General features: G+C 42.2%; 1 protein-coding gene across 1 annotated transcript; it reads left to right on the forward strand.

Moving 5' to 3' along the window:
- The first annotated feature begins 456 nt into the window (after positions 1–456).
- Positions 457–12952, forward strand: LOC142312630 (CUB and zona pellucida-like domain-containing protein 1). Its single transcript, XM_075351626.1, has 6 exons — positions 457–520; positions 646–663; positions 4651–4789; positions 6979–7196; positions 11734–11909; positions 12560–12952. The coding sequence occupies exons 1-6, from the start codon at positions 457–459 to the stop codon at positions 12950–12952; spliced, it is 1008 nt and encodes a 335-aa protein (XP_075207741.1).
- The last annotated feature ends 1672 nt before the right edge of the window (positions 12953–14624 follow it).

The following is a 14624-nucleotide window of genomic DNA, read 5'->3' on the forward strand; positions in this document are numbered from 1 at the left end:
TGGTATGTTTGTGTTTTTTTCTTTTTACATACAGAGTTGGAAATGTGGGGGGTCTCATAGACACCTCTCCATTACCAACCCAGGGTTTGATGGCAGCTGTGGTTTCTGACAAATCACAGCTGACATCAACCCATATATTACCCCTATTGCCCCTGCACCAGGGCAATCAGGATGAGTCTGGTATAGTGTCACTATTGGCGCATCTAATGGATGCGCCAATTGTGGGGCAGCTGTAGGTTGCTATTTTTAGGCTGTGGAGGGTCCAATAACCATAGACCTTCCCAGCCTGAGAATACCAGTCCCCAGCTGTCTTCCTTATCTACGCTGGGTATCACAAATCACAGTTATGCCAGTTGCAAAGATGGCTACAACAGTACTGTGATTGGCAGGCAATCCCTGCATGTTTTAGTAGTTGGAAATCAGGCTCCAAACAGATATGAAGGGGACTCAAAACTTATGAGGCAAATACCAAAATACTCGACAAGTAACAAATATCCTGAATACCTTAATATTCATGCAAGTAATTAATAATATCAAATATATTTGTTCTTCACTAATATAAAATGATACATTTTTTACAAAATATTGATACAATATATATCTAAATATAATATCTAACTTCTTTTTACATTTCTGATATTGCAGATGAACTGAACACCAACAGTAAGTGAATGTGTTTTTAAAAAGTATATAAATTAATACACGACACAGAATGCATTTTACATAATTGTATATATGATTGTGCATGAATTATGAAAGCAGCAGCTTTTGTAATGTTGTAATAATGTAATGAAGGCACCTATGTCAAGGGAAAAAGTGCAGTAGGGTCTAGTTGTTAGGATAAGTCCATCACAATGTTCTGTTTTATTTTGAAGAACCAACAAAAATTTGAAATATATATGTGACTGGACAGCCTCATTAAAGGGGTATTCTCAGAATCTAAAGTTATCTGCTATCTACGAGCTTTATTGCTGGAGGTCCAACTTCTGGGATCCTGAACGATCTTGAAAACGGGTTTTTGAGTAGACCATTATTGAGCATGCTCTCAATAAATTGTATATGGAACTGTTGGAAATACCTAAAAGCAGAACTTGGTCTTCTCCAGCAGTCTTATAGACAGGGAATGGAGAGGAGGTCACTCAGACCCATAGTGATCAATAAGTTGTCCCCAATCCTGTGAACAGGGCATAATGTTCGATTCTGCAAATACCCCTTTAATAGAGCCTAGGATGCAAATCTGCTCTGAAACGTAACAGAGAATTAAATTCATTACTGATTATTATAAATATTTTCTAAAACCTGAATGTTACACAAATAGTACAACTTTTCAGAGTTTTTCTGTATAAAACATTCTGATTTCATAGCAATTTCAATTTCCATTTTATCGCTACTAAATATATTCACATTTTTCTTACATGTAATTCTTGTGAGCTCTTAAGCCTGCTTTACACACTTCAATAAATCCTTCAATCCGTCGTCGGGGTCAAGTTGTAAGTGACGCACATCCGGCATCGTTCGTGACGTGTTTGCGTGTGAAACCTACATGCGATCGATATTCAACGAAAATACGGTGATCGCATACACGTCGTTTATTCCTCATACATTGGACGTTTGGTAGTACGAAACTAGTGAATTGTAACGTGTGACATCCCTCATACGATTTTGGTGTCTGATGCTATGTGCGCAGGTGTGCGCTCTGCACCGCAGCTTAAAAAAGGTCCGCTTCAGAGCGCAGCTGAAAAGCTGCGTTCTGAAGCGCCTCACAATGTCTGTCATGCACTAATCTCTGTCAGTCCGTCACTATCTCTGTCCCTCTCTCTCTGTCCATGTCAGTCTATCCCTCTTACCCCCTCTCTCATATACTCACCGATCCCCGATCTCCAGCGCAGCGCTGCACGGCATTCACACTGCTCCGGCGGCTTTTACTGTTTTGAAAAAGCCGGCCGCCCATTAAACAATCTCGTATTCCCTGCTTACCCCGCCCACCGGCGCCTGTGATTGGTTACAGTGAGACACGCCCCCACGCTGAGTGACAGGTGTCACACTGCACCCAATCACAGCAGCCGGTGGGCGGGTCTATACTGTGTATTGAAATAAATAATTAAATAATTAAAAAAAACGGCGTGCGGTCCCCCCCAATTTTAAAACCAGCCAGATAAAGCCATACGGCTGAAGGCTGGTATTCTCAGGATGGGGAGCTCCACGTTATGGGGAGCCCCCCAGCCTAACAATATCAGCCAACAGCCGCCCAGAATTGCCGCATACATTATATGCGACAGTTCTGGGACTGTACCCGGCTCTTCCCGATTTGCCCTGGTGCGTTGGCAAATCGGGGTAATAAGGAGTTATTGGCAGCCCATAGCTGCCAATAAGTCCTAGATTAATCATGTCAGGCGTCTATGAGACACCTTCCATGATTAATCTGTAAGTGACAGTAAAAAAACACACACACCCGAAAAAAATCCTTTATTAGAAATAAAAAACACAAACACATTCCCTCATTACCAATTTATTAACCCCCGACAAACCCTCCATGTCCGGCGTACTCCACAGTCCTCCAGCGTCGCGTCCAGCTCTGCTGCATGGAGGTGACAGGAGCAGCAGAAGACACCGCCGCTCCGGTCACCTCCACGCAGGTAATGAAGACAGCCGCGCGATCAGCTGATCTGTCACTGAGGTTACCCGCTGTCACTGGATCCAGCGGTGGATGCAGCGGTGGCCGCGGGTAACCTCAGTGACAGCTCAGCTGATCGCGCTACTCACCTCAGTTGCTGACTGGAGCTGACCGGAGCGGAGGTGAGTAGCGCGATCAGCTGAGCTGTAACTGAGGTTACCCGCTGTCACTGGATCCAGCGGTGGCCGCGGGTAACCTCAGTGACAGATCAGCTGATCGCGCGGCTGTCTTCATTACCTGCGTGGAGGTGACCGGAGCGGCGGTGTCTTCTGCTGCTCCTGTCACCTCCATGCAGCAGAGCTGGACGCGACGCTGGAGGACTGTGGAGTACGCCGGACATGGAGGGTTTGTCGGGGGTTAATAAATTGGTAATGAGGGAATGTGTTTGTGTTTTTTATTTCTAATAAAGGATTTTTTCGTGTGTGTGTGTTTTTTTACTGTCACTTACAGATTAATCATGGAAGGTGTCTCATAGACGCCTGACATGATTAATCTAGGACTTATTGGCAGCTATGGGCTGCCAATAACTCCTTATTACCCCGATTTGCCAACGCACCAGGGCAAATCGGGAAGAGCCGGGTACAGTCCCAGAACTGTCGCATATAATGTATGCAGCAATTCTGGGCGGCTGTTGGCTGATATTGTTAGGCTGGGGGGCTCCCCATAACGTGGAGCTCCCCATCCTGAGAATACCAGCCTTCAGCCGTATGACTTTATCTGGCTGGCATTAAAATTGGGGGGGACCGCACGCCGTTTTTTTTAATTATTTAATTATTTATTTCAATACACAGTATAGACACGCCCACCGGCTGCTGTGATTGGGTGCAGTGTGACACCTGTCACTCAGCGTGGGGGGCGTGTCTCACTGTAACCAATCATAGGCGCCGGTGGGCGGGGTAAGCAGGGAATACCAGATTGTTTAATGGGCGGCCGGCTTTTTCAAAACAGTAAAAGCCGCCGGAGCAGTGTGAATGCCGTGCAGCGCCGGGGAACGGGGATCGGTGAGTATGAGAGAGGGCTGCTCAATTCAGTCACTCAGGGGATTAGCGGTCACCGGTGAGTCCTTCACAGGTGACCGCTAATCAGGACGCGACACAGACAGAGCCACAGCATGACAATGAAGTCGGGTGAGGTTCACCCGAGTTCATTCTGACAGTGCGGCTCTGTCTGTGTCTGCTGTCATCTGCCATTCAGCTCTGCTACATGGCTGTCTGTGGCTGCTGTTAGCGGCCATGTAGCAGAGCTGAATGGCAGATGACATAGTAAAAACGCATCCCTACACATTACACACGCTTGTCAAGTCAATAAATAAAAAAAAAAAGGGTGCCCAATGCATACGTCACGGAACACATGAGCTAAAGGATCGCACACAAAATTGATCAATTTAACATAGACTACTAACGCACGTGTGACAGCAAATGAACGACCTACGTGCAATCTCATTCAATCGCATATGCGACCTGGGCGTGTCACATCGCATACGAGATCGCATCCCTAATTGTAAGGTGTAAAGCTGGCTTTAGACTATGTGCACACACTAAGTTTTGTGTTGCTGAAATGTTCTGCTCCAAAACTGCACCTTGTGGCAGAAAACCCCACCAAAAAATGCATGTATTTTTTGTGAGTTTTTGGTGCGGTTTTTTTTGTGAGTTTCTTTTTCTAGGGAAATCATTGGCTGAAAGGGCTAAAAAATGCAGGCAAAAAAACGCATCAACAATTGACATGCTACTTTTTTTTCTGCATTCAAAACTGCAAGGAAAAAAGAAGCAACGTGCGCATAGCACTTTAGAATTCTCAGTGGCTTTCCTAGCGTAAGGATAAACTTGCATTTTTGGGCATCAATCTGCACTGAAAAAATGCGGCAAACCACATAAAAACGCAGTGTGTGCACAAGGCCTTAATGTATTTACCTAAAATATTAACACAATAAAGTAAATACTTTGTTAAACAGAATGTTTTATTTTTACTCTTTACAGACACATGTGGAGACATTTTGACAAATTTGAATGGGAACATTTCTTTGAATTCCGATATTTCCTCTGGGTCTGATTATTGCGTTTGGTACATTACTGTCCCAAACAATTATAAAATTCTTCTCAATTTTGAAACATTTCTGTGAGTATACCACAAAATAAGACTTACACTTATTTGTTGATACAATTGTTACAAAATAATTTGTCCCCTAAAAAGGTTTTGATGACATGTAAAGAAATTTCAGTTAATGGAAAACTATCAACTAGTACCACTACTTGTCCTGTTCCCCCAATAAATGGAAAGGTGATTATTGGGGATGATCGAATACCACAAATATTTGCCAAATAGGTCGCCACTATTCGATTATTCGCGAATATTCGATGCGCAATGTAAGTCTATGGGAAACCCGAATAACAATTATTCAGGCTTCCCATAGACTTACATTGCGCAACGAATATTCGCATAGCGGTGACCTATTCGTCGGATATTCGTGAAGGTGAATATTTTGGTATTCGATCATCCCCAGTTTGGTCACTTTTAGCTGACATTAATAGGAATCTGTCACCAGGGTTTTGCTACCTAATCCAACAGCAGCATAATGTAGAGATAGAGATGTTGTGACACTCACTGGGCTGCTTAGAATAGTTTTTATAAAATTATTGTGTTATCGGCAGGAAATTATCACAGGAGGATTAATAAACCTACTTTCATGTAGTCCACCTATACCCCATCACTGATTGGTAACTTTCTGCCTCTGCACAGTGTACACAGAAAGCTGCCAATCATTGCTGTGGACAGGTTATTTAGATCTGTTTAAAGAGTAGGGGAAAGTAGACAGATAAGGCATAAAAATTACAGATTTTATTAAATGCCTTTTTAAAAGGTGCACACACAAAAAAAGGAAAGTCGAACAGTAAGTGTGGGGACTGTATTCTTGAATCAAACTGAGTATACAAAGTACGTCAAGATAATATGTAAATAGACAATATAATGCACAACAATTGTGTCATGACAGTACAAATATATAATAATATACAAAGTGGCTGGTGCAGCAGCAATTGGGGCAAACCAAGACCATGTACTGTACTTCAGTTAGGATTAGGAATACAGATACAAATTCAACCCATATAGGGTACTTGTATAATACAGGCACTGCATTACCTCAGGTTCTTGGGGTATAATAGTGGTCGTACAAAGGAAGACTCCCAGAAATTCCCCGACGTACGTTTCATGTGTTTGTTTGCTCGCTCAAGGGGAGTAATCAATGTACCTGGCAGGACCATTTTACAGCATGTGATTGCACTCACATGGGTTGTGGAAGCCAATCACAGTGGATCCAGTGGCGCACTAGCCACAACAATTTGTCTACCGCGGTCACGGTGTCACAAAACTGGTGCACATGTCCAGGGGCAACACAGCGTAACCATGGCACCCAGACATGCACACCAGCGCATAAGATGCCGGGAAAGGGGAGCTTAGCATTCAGAGAAATGATAAATCTGCGGCAGATAACACAATACTTAATCAATACTGGACAATCACTTTTTCCTATTTCTTATTGATATTTCACATCTAATGCGGGTGTCACACGAGGCGATCTATCTTGCAATAGATCATCGGGGTCACGGTTTTCGTGATGCACATCCGGCTTCGTTAGCGACGTCGTCCCGTGTGACACCTACGAGCGATCGTAAATCGGTGACAAATCGTGAGTCGTGTACTCATCGTTTATTTTTAAAAAATCGTTTATTTTACTTTGCGCCAGTTGTTCATCGTACCCGGGGTAGAACACATCGCTCCGTGTGACACCCCGGGAACGACGAACACAGCTTACCTGCGTCCCACGGCTCCCGCCTGTAATGCTGAAGGAAGAAGGTGGGCGGGATGTTTACGTCCCGCTCATCTCCGCCCCTCCGCTTCTATTGGCCGGCTGCTGTGTGACGACGAACATCCATCCCACTTCAGGAAGTGGATGTTCGCCGCCCACAACGAAGTCGCTCGGCCCGTAAGTACGTGTGACGGGGGTTAAACGACTTTGTGCGTCACGGGCAGCGATTTGCCAGTGACGCACAAACGACGGGGGTGGTTACCATCGCACATGCGATCGCATGATAGACATGCGATCGCACGATAGATCTCATCGTGTGAAGCCCGATTAAGCTTAGATTTTTAATCTTAGGCTTTGAAGACAATCAATAATAATACATGTTATTGTTTATAGTTGTGGTCTCCTTCAATAATTTCACATCAACTGTAAATGCTTACTGCATAGAAACATTCAATACTGAATTTGATTTCTGATATTGCATTGATGACTTTCTCATGACCAGACCGAAGACTCCTCAATGCTGTGACTCATCGTCTTTGTCAGTTTATGATGGAGCTCCTGTTGGATCAGCTTTACTAGGAGATCTCTGCAGAATAAATAAACGAGATTACGTCTCCACCTCTAACAGTTTAAGCGTTGTCTACACACGACAAGCTGCCAAACAGACAGATTTGGATTTCTTTGCAACTTACTACTCTATCTTCACCAACAATCAAAATGGTATGTTTATTTTGAAATTGGTTCTATTTTCTGCTCAAGTTGTCATTTGCCTGCATTAATGCACATAATAAAACTTAATGGCTTATTATACAAAAGCAATCTAATTTCTTAAAATAAATAATTATGTATAGCTAGTTTTAGTATAATTGAGAAAATAGTTACTTTTTGTTAGAAATCAAAACACCGTTTATATTACATGTTACTGAAGATTCTTTTCCCCTGCTACATATTTTCTCTAATAATACCACTATTTACTAGAGTTGATAAAAAATATTTCCTGGTCCAGTGGCCACATTGGTAGACCACGGCCACCATACTAGAGCCCTGTTGTCCTCCACCTACCTACCTGAGGAGCAGCTGGGGATACTGGCAAGAAGAAGGTTCAACAGACATGGATTACCAATATTGTCCCTGACCAGGGTCCTTTAAATCTTTTTACTCAACTCTTCTATTTACCACTTGATCTAATAAACCAATCACTGTTTTAAATTGTTAGTGTCCTCAACTATATGTCCTGTTACCAAGATCAGAAAGAAACACATTGTAATGACCGCGATTAGTGATGAACAAAACCGTGGAAGTTCGGGTTCAATGGGATTGTCTGGACTTTAGTAAAAAGTTCATTTTGGGACCCAGACAAGACCAGAAGATGACCCTGACCCTGAACCTAATATAAGTCAATGGTGACCCAAACTTCTGTACTGTAAAATGGCTGTGTAATGGTCATAGTAAGGGCTGGGGGCCTGTAAAAGGAAGCAAAATGTGCGCACATGCCCTGCAACTAAATGTTGATATGGAATAAAAAAAAAATGGCTTGGATATCCTTCTATTTTTGATAACCAGTGCAGGTATAGCCAACAGCAGCAGGCTGAAACCCTCAGGTGTATGCTGTACCTTGGCTGTTGCTGGTTATCAAAAATAGAGGGAATCCCACACTGTTTTTCTAAATTATTTATAAAACATTGTGAGGCCCCCCCTATTTTGATAACCATTCAAGGTAAAGCTGACACCTGGGGCTAATATTGTCAGGCTGGAAAGGTCAATGGTTATTTTGCCCCTCCCAGCTTAAAAATAGCAGCCCACAGCCAGGCACATGCATTAGATGCCCAAATTTTGCTCCTTTGCTGGACTCTTCCCAATTACCTGGTGTGGTTGTAATCAGGGTAATACTTTTGGGGCTGATGTCAGCTGTGAATTGACTGCTGACATCAAGTCCAGAGGTTAATAATAGATAGGACCGTATCAGACAACCCCATTACTAACTTGGTAAGTGTAGATTTATAAAACAGATTCCACCACACCCCCACATTCATCAATATATTGCATAAAAAAAAAATGCGGTAAGTTCCAACATAATCCAATTGGGGAATTAAGAATCTGAATTCCATACACCTCTACACGTTTATGGGTGCATGTGAAACATCGCACTGCACTTGCATCCGAGTCATCAGAGTGCAGTGTGATATACGGAGAAGAGGAAGAAGGTACTCACTCCTTCGCCGCAGCTGTGATCCAATCGCAAAATTGGATCACAGTCGCATGACACTCGGCTCACGCTTGCAGCAACATGAGAGCCGAGGGTCATTAGCATATCGCTTCCAATGGTCTCACATTAGAAGTGAATCGCAAGCGGAGCCATGACCTTATGCTTACATTGATATGGATTTTGAAGCTGACACATGCAGTTAATAACAAGACAGTTTATAGTTCATTTGTGCTGGTGTAGTGGCTATAATATGTTAATCTGTTAGACTAGTAAAATTTAATTTATACACTTTAGCGGGCTTTACACGCTGCAACATCGCTAGCCGATGCTAGCGATGGCGAGTGTGATAGCACCCATCCCTATTGTTATGCCGATATTTGGTGATCGCTGCCGCAGCGAACATTATCGCTACGGAAGCGTCACACGCACTTACCTGGTCGGCGGCGTCGCTGTGACTGCCAAACAATCCCTCCCTCAAGGGGGAGGGACGTTCGGCATCACAGCGACGTCACCGCGACGTCACTAAGCGGTCGGCCAATCAAAGCGGAGGGACGGAGATGAGCAGGACGAACATCCCGCCCACCTCCTTCCTTCCTCATTGCTGGCGTGTGGCAGGTAAGGAGAGCTTCCTCGTTCCTGCGGCGTCACACGGAGCGATGTGTGCTGCCGCAGGGACGAGGAACAACTTCGCCCACGAGACAGCAGCGATATTTGAGAATGGACCCCCATGTCAACGAGGAGCGTTTTGGACGTTTTTGCAACGATCCAAAATCGCTCCTTGGAGTCACACACAACGAGATCGCTACAGCGGCTGGATGAGCGTCACAAAATCCGTGACCCCAACGAGATCGCTGTAGCGATCTCGTAGCGTGTAAAGCCCGCTTTAGTCTTCCATTAACCATGGCATTTTTAAAATCTTATGTTTTTAGGGTGTGAAAAAAATTCACTTTTAATTATTATTTTGTTCTTCCTTCATTATTTTTTCCTGATTTTATTATTTTATTCCAGAAACAGTATACTATTGGTCTGTTAGCTGTTTCTGATATTACATCCCACCCCTGTGACTGAACTGTTGTATGCCATAGACAACGGCATCTCTGCTTATAGGAACAATAAAACCGACCTCTCTTTTTAAAATCCTTAAAAAGGGTGGTCCAAAATCCAAAGTAATTTTCCTCCTATATCCCTATCTAATTATTGTCATAATCTAAACTATTTTCTAATACACTTGAATGAAAAATGTTCTACCGTTCCCTATCTGAAGTATCTAACTGCTTTTCTATTTTTTTCTTCCACTTCATTTTTAATGCCACTTTGATTGAGAATCCCAGTTTATGCTGGAATAGTTAAACAAAGTGTCATCAGGAAACAGAGGCTACAGTCACTACTGCAACCTCTGTCCTCTCCCTGGGGCCTCTTTCACACATACGTGCCTCGGGTTACGTGTTTGGCAGTTTTCTTACGTACTGGAGACACGTACACACGTGGACCTATGTATTCCTAATGTTTTGGTCACACGTAAGTGTTTTCAAACGGAACGTGTGTCCGTTCCGTACTTACGTGTGTCCGTTCCGTACTTACGTGTGTCCTTTCCGTACTTACGTGTGTCCGTGTGTTTCTCACGCCGACATGTTCATTTTCTCTGGCATCACAGGTGTCACACTGAACGCAAACGTGTCACACGTAACACACACGGACCACACGGATGTGTTCCATGTGACACGCACCGGAGAAAAGACATGTGTCTGCGAGAAAAAAAACAAAACATTACTCACCTTCTCCTGCCCTCCTATCTCTGCCGCTGCCGTCACTTGCTGCCGATCACACGATCATTATGCTAATTGAATATTCACTTCACTGCGGCCAGAAGCAGCAGCAGCGGGGAGTCGGCAGGACCGGAGACCGAAGTTCAGCACCACGGACAGTGACGCCAGGGACAGGTGAGTAGAAAGTTCCCGTTCTCCGTGTGTTATCACAGATAACACACAGAGAACACACGTAGGCCATGCACACAGCACACCGAGGGCAATACGCACCTCTGACACGTCCGTGAAAAACGTGCGTGTTTTTCAGGGACATGTGAAAGAGGCCTGAAACAAAGCACCATCAGTGAGGCTCATTTCAGAGGCTGGGCTGGTCCCAGCATGATGTTTACAATGTCAGCACGCTCTTAGTTGTCGACTCTGATTAGTATTAATGAATCTGCAGGAGAGCACGTTGTCAACATACCCTCGGTGCAAAGACCAGTGATGTCACTTGCAAGGACGACACTGGTCTCTGCTCACCAGGTATTTTGACTAAGGTTTGCACAGGCATTTAATTCAACATGTTTGCTCTATTTTTTACCATGGAAACAAAAGTCAAGTTTTAATTACCCTTTGCGAATGCTATATTTTCTTTCCTTGCATTCTAATTACCTGAAGGCCGGTTCAGAGTTCTACGTGCTTCACACCCAAATTGTCAAGTTCTTCGAATTTGTGAGATGAATAAGTTTTAATTCCTCAATTTGTTCCTTTTTGGTTTGATGCTTACAATGTGTTCTTCTTCCTTTTTATTACAACAGAGAGAGCATTGTCATTGTGCACATCGTGCAATGCAAAGCATGCAGGGTCTAGATCAGCTACGGAAACAAGCATCACTGATAATGCTTAGTTTCAGTGAGGTGGCTGAGACTGTGTTAGTGAATGCAGCCTCTACCCACTGATGATGCTTTGTTTGAGTATTCCAGCATACCCAGGGATTCTCAAACAAGGCATCATCAGAAAAAAGGTAAAACAAAAATAGAAAACAGTTAGTGTAGTTTTGGAATGGTAGTGTAGTTTTTATTCAAGTATATTAGAAATTAGTTTAGATTATGACACTAAATAGATAGGGATTTAGGAGTAACATTTCTTTGGACTTCAAAGTACCCCTTTAAATCAGATTACTTTGATTCATTTCTTTATATTTCTTAGTGTAATCACATTAGTTCAGAGTAATACAGTCTATCAGAGTAATGTATCATACTGCAAGGTCTAAATAAAATATTGATTACATTTTTTTTTTTTACAGTCAGGCTCTCATGCCATTCAGACTACATGGAAGTCCAAATCTCACTTTGGTATCTTCAATCTTTGAGATATTCTTCAGATGATCTATTTTTGAATGATCCTCAGTGTCGTCCTCAACTCGTAGCAAATTGGCTGCAGTTTCACATTCCTTATGATAGCTGTCTAACAGTAAAACAGGTATGAAAATGTATCTCTTGGGAACCACCAACAAGTCAAAAAATGTTGTACCCCTGTTAGAAACCTAACAAAATGGCACGATGGCAAAAAAAGCACGCTGGTACCTATCATTTTACATAATTGCAAATGTTAAATTAGTATTAGTAGACCTAAATTAGGAGGCTGTGGCCTCTTGGACCTTGTAAATACATAGAAATGACAGAACAACATGCAAAAAATTATTTAGTTCACTGTAAAAATCAGTTACGGTGCTTGATGACAACAGCCATCCTAAAGTGCCAATGAGTGGTACAAAATGGGTATACAATATTGAAAGCGACATGGGGAGTTGAAGTATTCTAAGTACATAGGACCAGATCTGACAAAATTCAAATTTGCCAAATTGTGTGGATTTTCCTGAGAGATTAAAAAAAAACAAAAAAAAAACAAACCCAAACATTTACACATCCCACTGCTTACCATCTTTCCCCCTCTACTGCTCGCCATCTGGTCCTATGAATCGACACTTCTTTTCCCCACCCAAGCCACAAGTTATTCTCCACAAATGGAATGTGCCTTATTACATTAGGGGACATTTAATTAAAATGTAAAACAGTCAGCTTTTGTAATTGATTATTTGAATTTCCAACATTTTTTTTTCCTTCTTACAGGATGAAAATGGCTTAATAAGTTATACAAACAACTTGGTCACCCAATCAGCCAAGACAATCGTCATTTACAGAAAAAATGTAGACCTAACTCTTAAATGTCGGTTCTACGAAAACACTCTAGTAGAAGGCATGTACACAGCAAATGACTTCATAAAGAACACAATAATCCAATATGGCCAGTATTCTGCTGACCTGATATTCTTCCAGTCCTCGAATTTTATATATCCAGTAAATCATCAGCCATACAATGTGGAGCTAAATCAGAATTTATACCTGCAAGCCACCTTACGTACATCTGACCCTACCCTGGTCCTATTTGTAGACACTTGTTTGGCATCCCCTGATGAGTTTGACTTCACAAGAAATATTTTTTATATTATTCGCAATGGGTAAAGTACTGTTATTTTTATTTTATGATTATTCTTTATTATATTTTTTACTTTAAGATATAACTTTTTGATGTTAATATAAATATTGTGCAATCATCTGAGATCTGTTTGCAAAATGTCACTGGAAAAGACCACATTTACTGATTCTGGATACAAACAAGCTACAAAACTACATAGGAGAGACTCACACATCTATCATTCAGAGAGTTCTCGAGGGATACTGCCTAGTGTACCAATTGTGCACAAAATTACGCTAGCTCTATTCTTTCCTGCTTGTTGTACTTATTCTCTCCTCAGTCTCCTGCTCGTTGGGATTTCCTGTTCTACCTCTAGTGCATGTAGAATGACTCTCAATTTTTTTAGGGCTGCCCATCAAGCCAATGGTCTTTCTACTTAAGCTTTTTATTGACTTTTTCCCATCCTTGGGTTCAAATATGGTGCAAGTGCAAAGGTGTTCTACTGCTCTCTCTGACTATAAAGCCTACATAGAAAACTCCACACATAAATGCAATAAAATAAGATATCTTTATTAAGTTCCAAAAATTAAAACCAATTAAAAAAGAGAAGTAGACACAAGATACACCTTGGTCCACGCGGTATATTAGTAGAGAGTTCACAATCAATAATCCATGGCATGACAATATAAGTATAAAGTGCAATACATTCACAGATCCACAAGATGGCAGTAAAACCATAGAAAAATAGGAAGTCCAAGGAAAGTACTAAATAGACCAAGTCCTCACTAAGTACATCTCACACCAACAAGGAATATAGATTGTGAGACACTAAGCTATAATGTAAAAGAACCAAGGACAACGCTAGAAAGGAGAAGGGATCACTATCACAGATGGTCACATGGAAATAAAGCAGGTTAGTAATTACCGCAAGGACTCCCCTTGACGTACGTTTCGCCGTCGCTTCCTCAGAAGGGGTGCTCTCTCTGACTACCCTGATACAAGTAACTACCGGACTATGATATCCTGCTGACTGCCCAGACCTACTGCCAATTCGCCGTTGAAAAAAATACATCCTTCTGCTCACCTGCCAATAATATAGCCACATGAATGCTTGTTTTTTGGAATATCTTTCACTCTGCAACATAGTGTGCTTAAAAACGTTAACAAAAATTCCAAATGCGGTAAAATTAGAAAAAAATGTGACACAGACTCTCTGGAACACGCTGTGTTCTGCATGACCCAGAAGGGACTTTTACTATGTAAGTCTATGGAGCATCAGAATGAGGCCCCATAAGCTTTCATTCAATGACCTGGTAGATCTTATGCGCGAAGGCGTCACAGAGAAGAACAGAATATATAAGAACTTGACACTCGTATAAAGTAGCAAATTTATGTGTTTTATTTACAGGTGCAATCCATAGTTTAACCCATAATGTTTCAGTCAGATGACCTTCACCAGGTGTCACGCGCTTGCGGTGACACACTATTCTAAGAATGCACGTTTTCATTTTCTCCACCTTTGCCTAAAGCCGTGTTTCTCAACTCCAATCCTCAAGACCCACCAACAGATCATGTTTTCAGGTTTTCTTCCATGTTAGACAGGGAATAATTCCATCACCTGTGCAACATTAAGGAAATCCTGAAAACCTGATCTGTTGGTGGGTCTTGAGGACTGGAGTTGAGAAACACTGGTCTAAAGCAATCCAGCCATCTGATGAA

Source organism: Anomaloglossus baeobatrachus, chromosome 5 (assembly GCF_048569485.1).
Source record: "Anomaloglossus baeobatrachus isolate aAnoBae1 chromosome 5, aAnoBae1.hap1, whole genome shotgun sequence".
NCBI lineage: Eukaryota > Metazoa > Chordata > Amphibia > Anura > Aromobatidae > Anomaloglossus > Anomaloglossus baeobatrachus.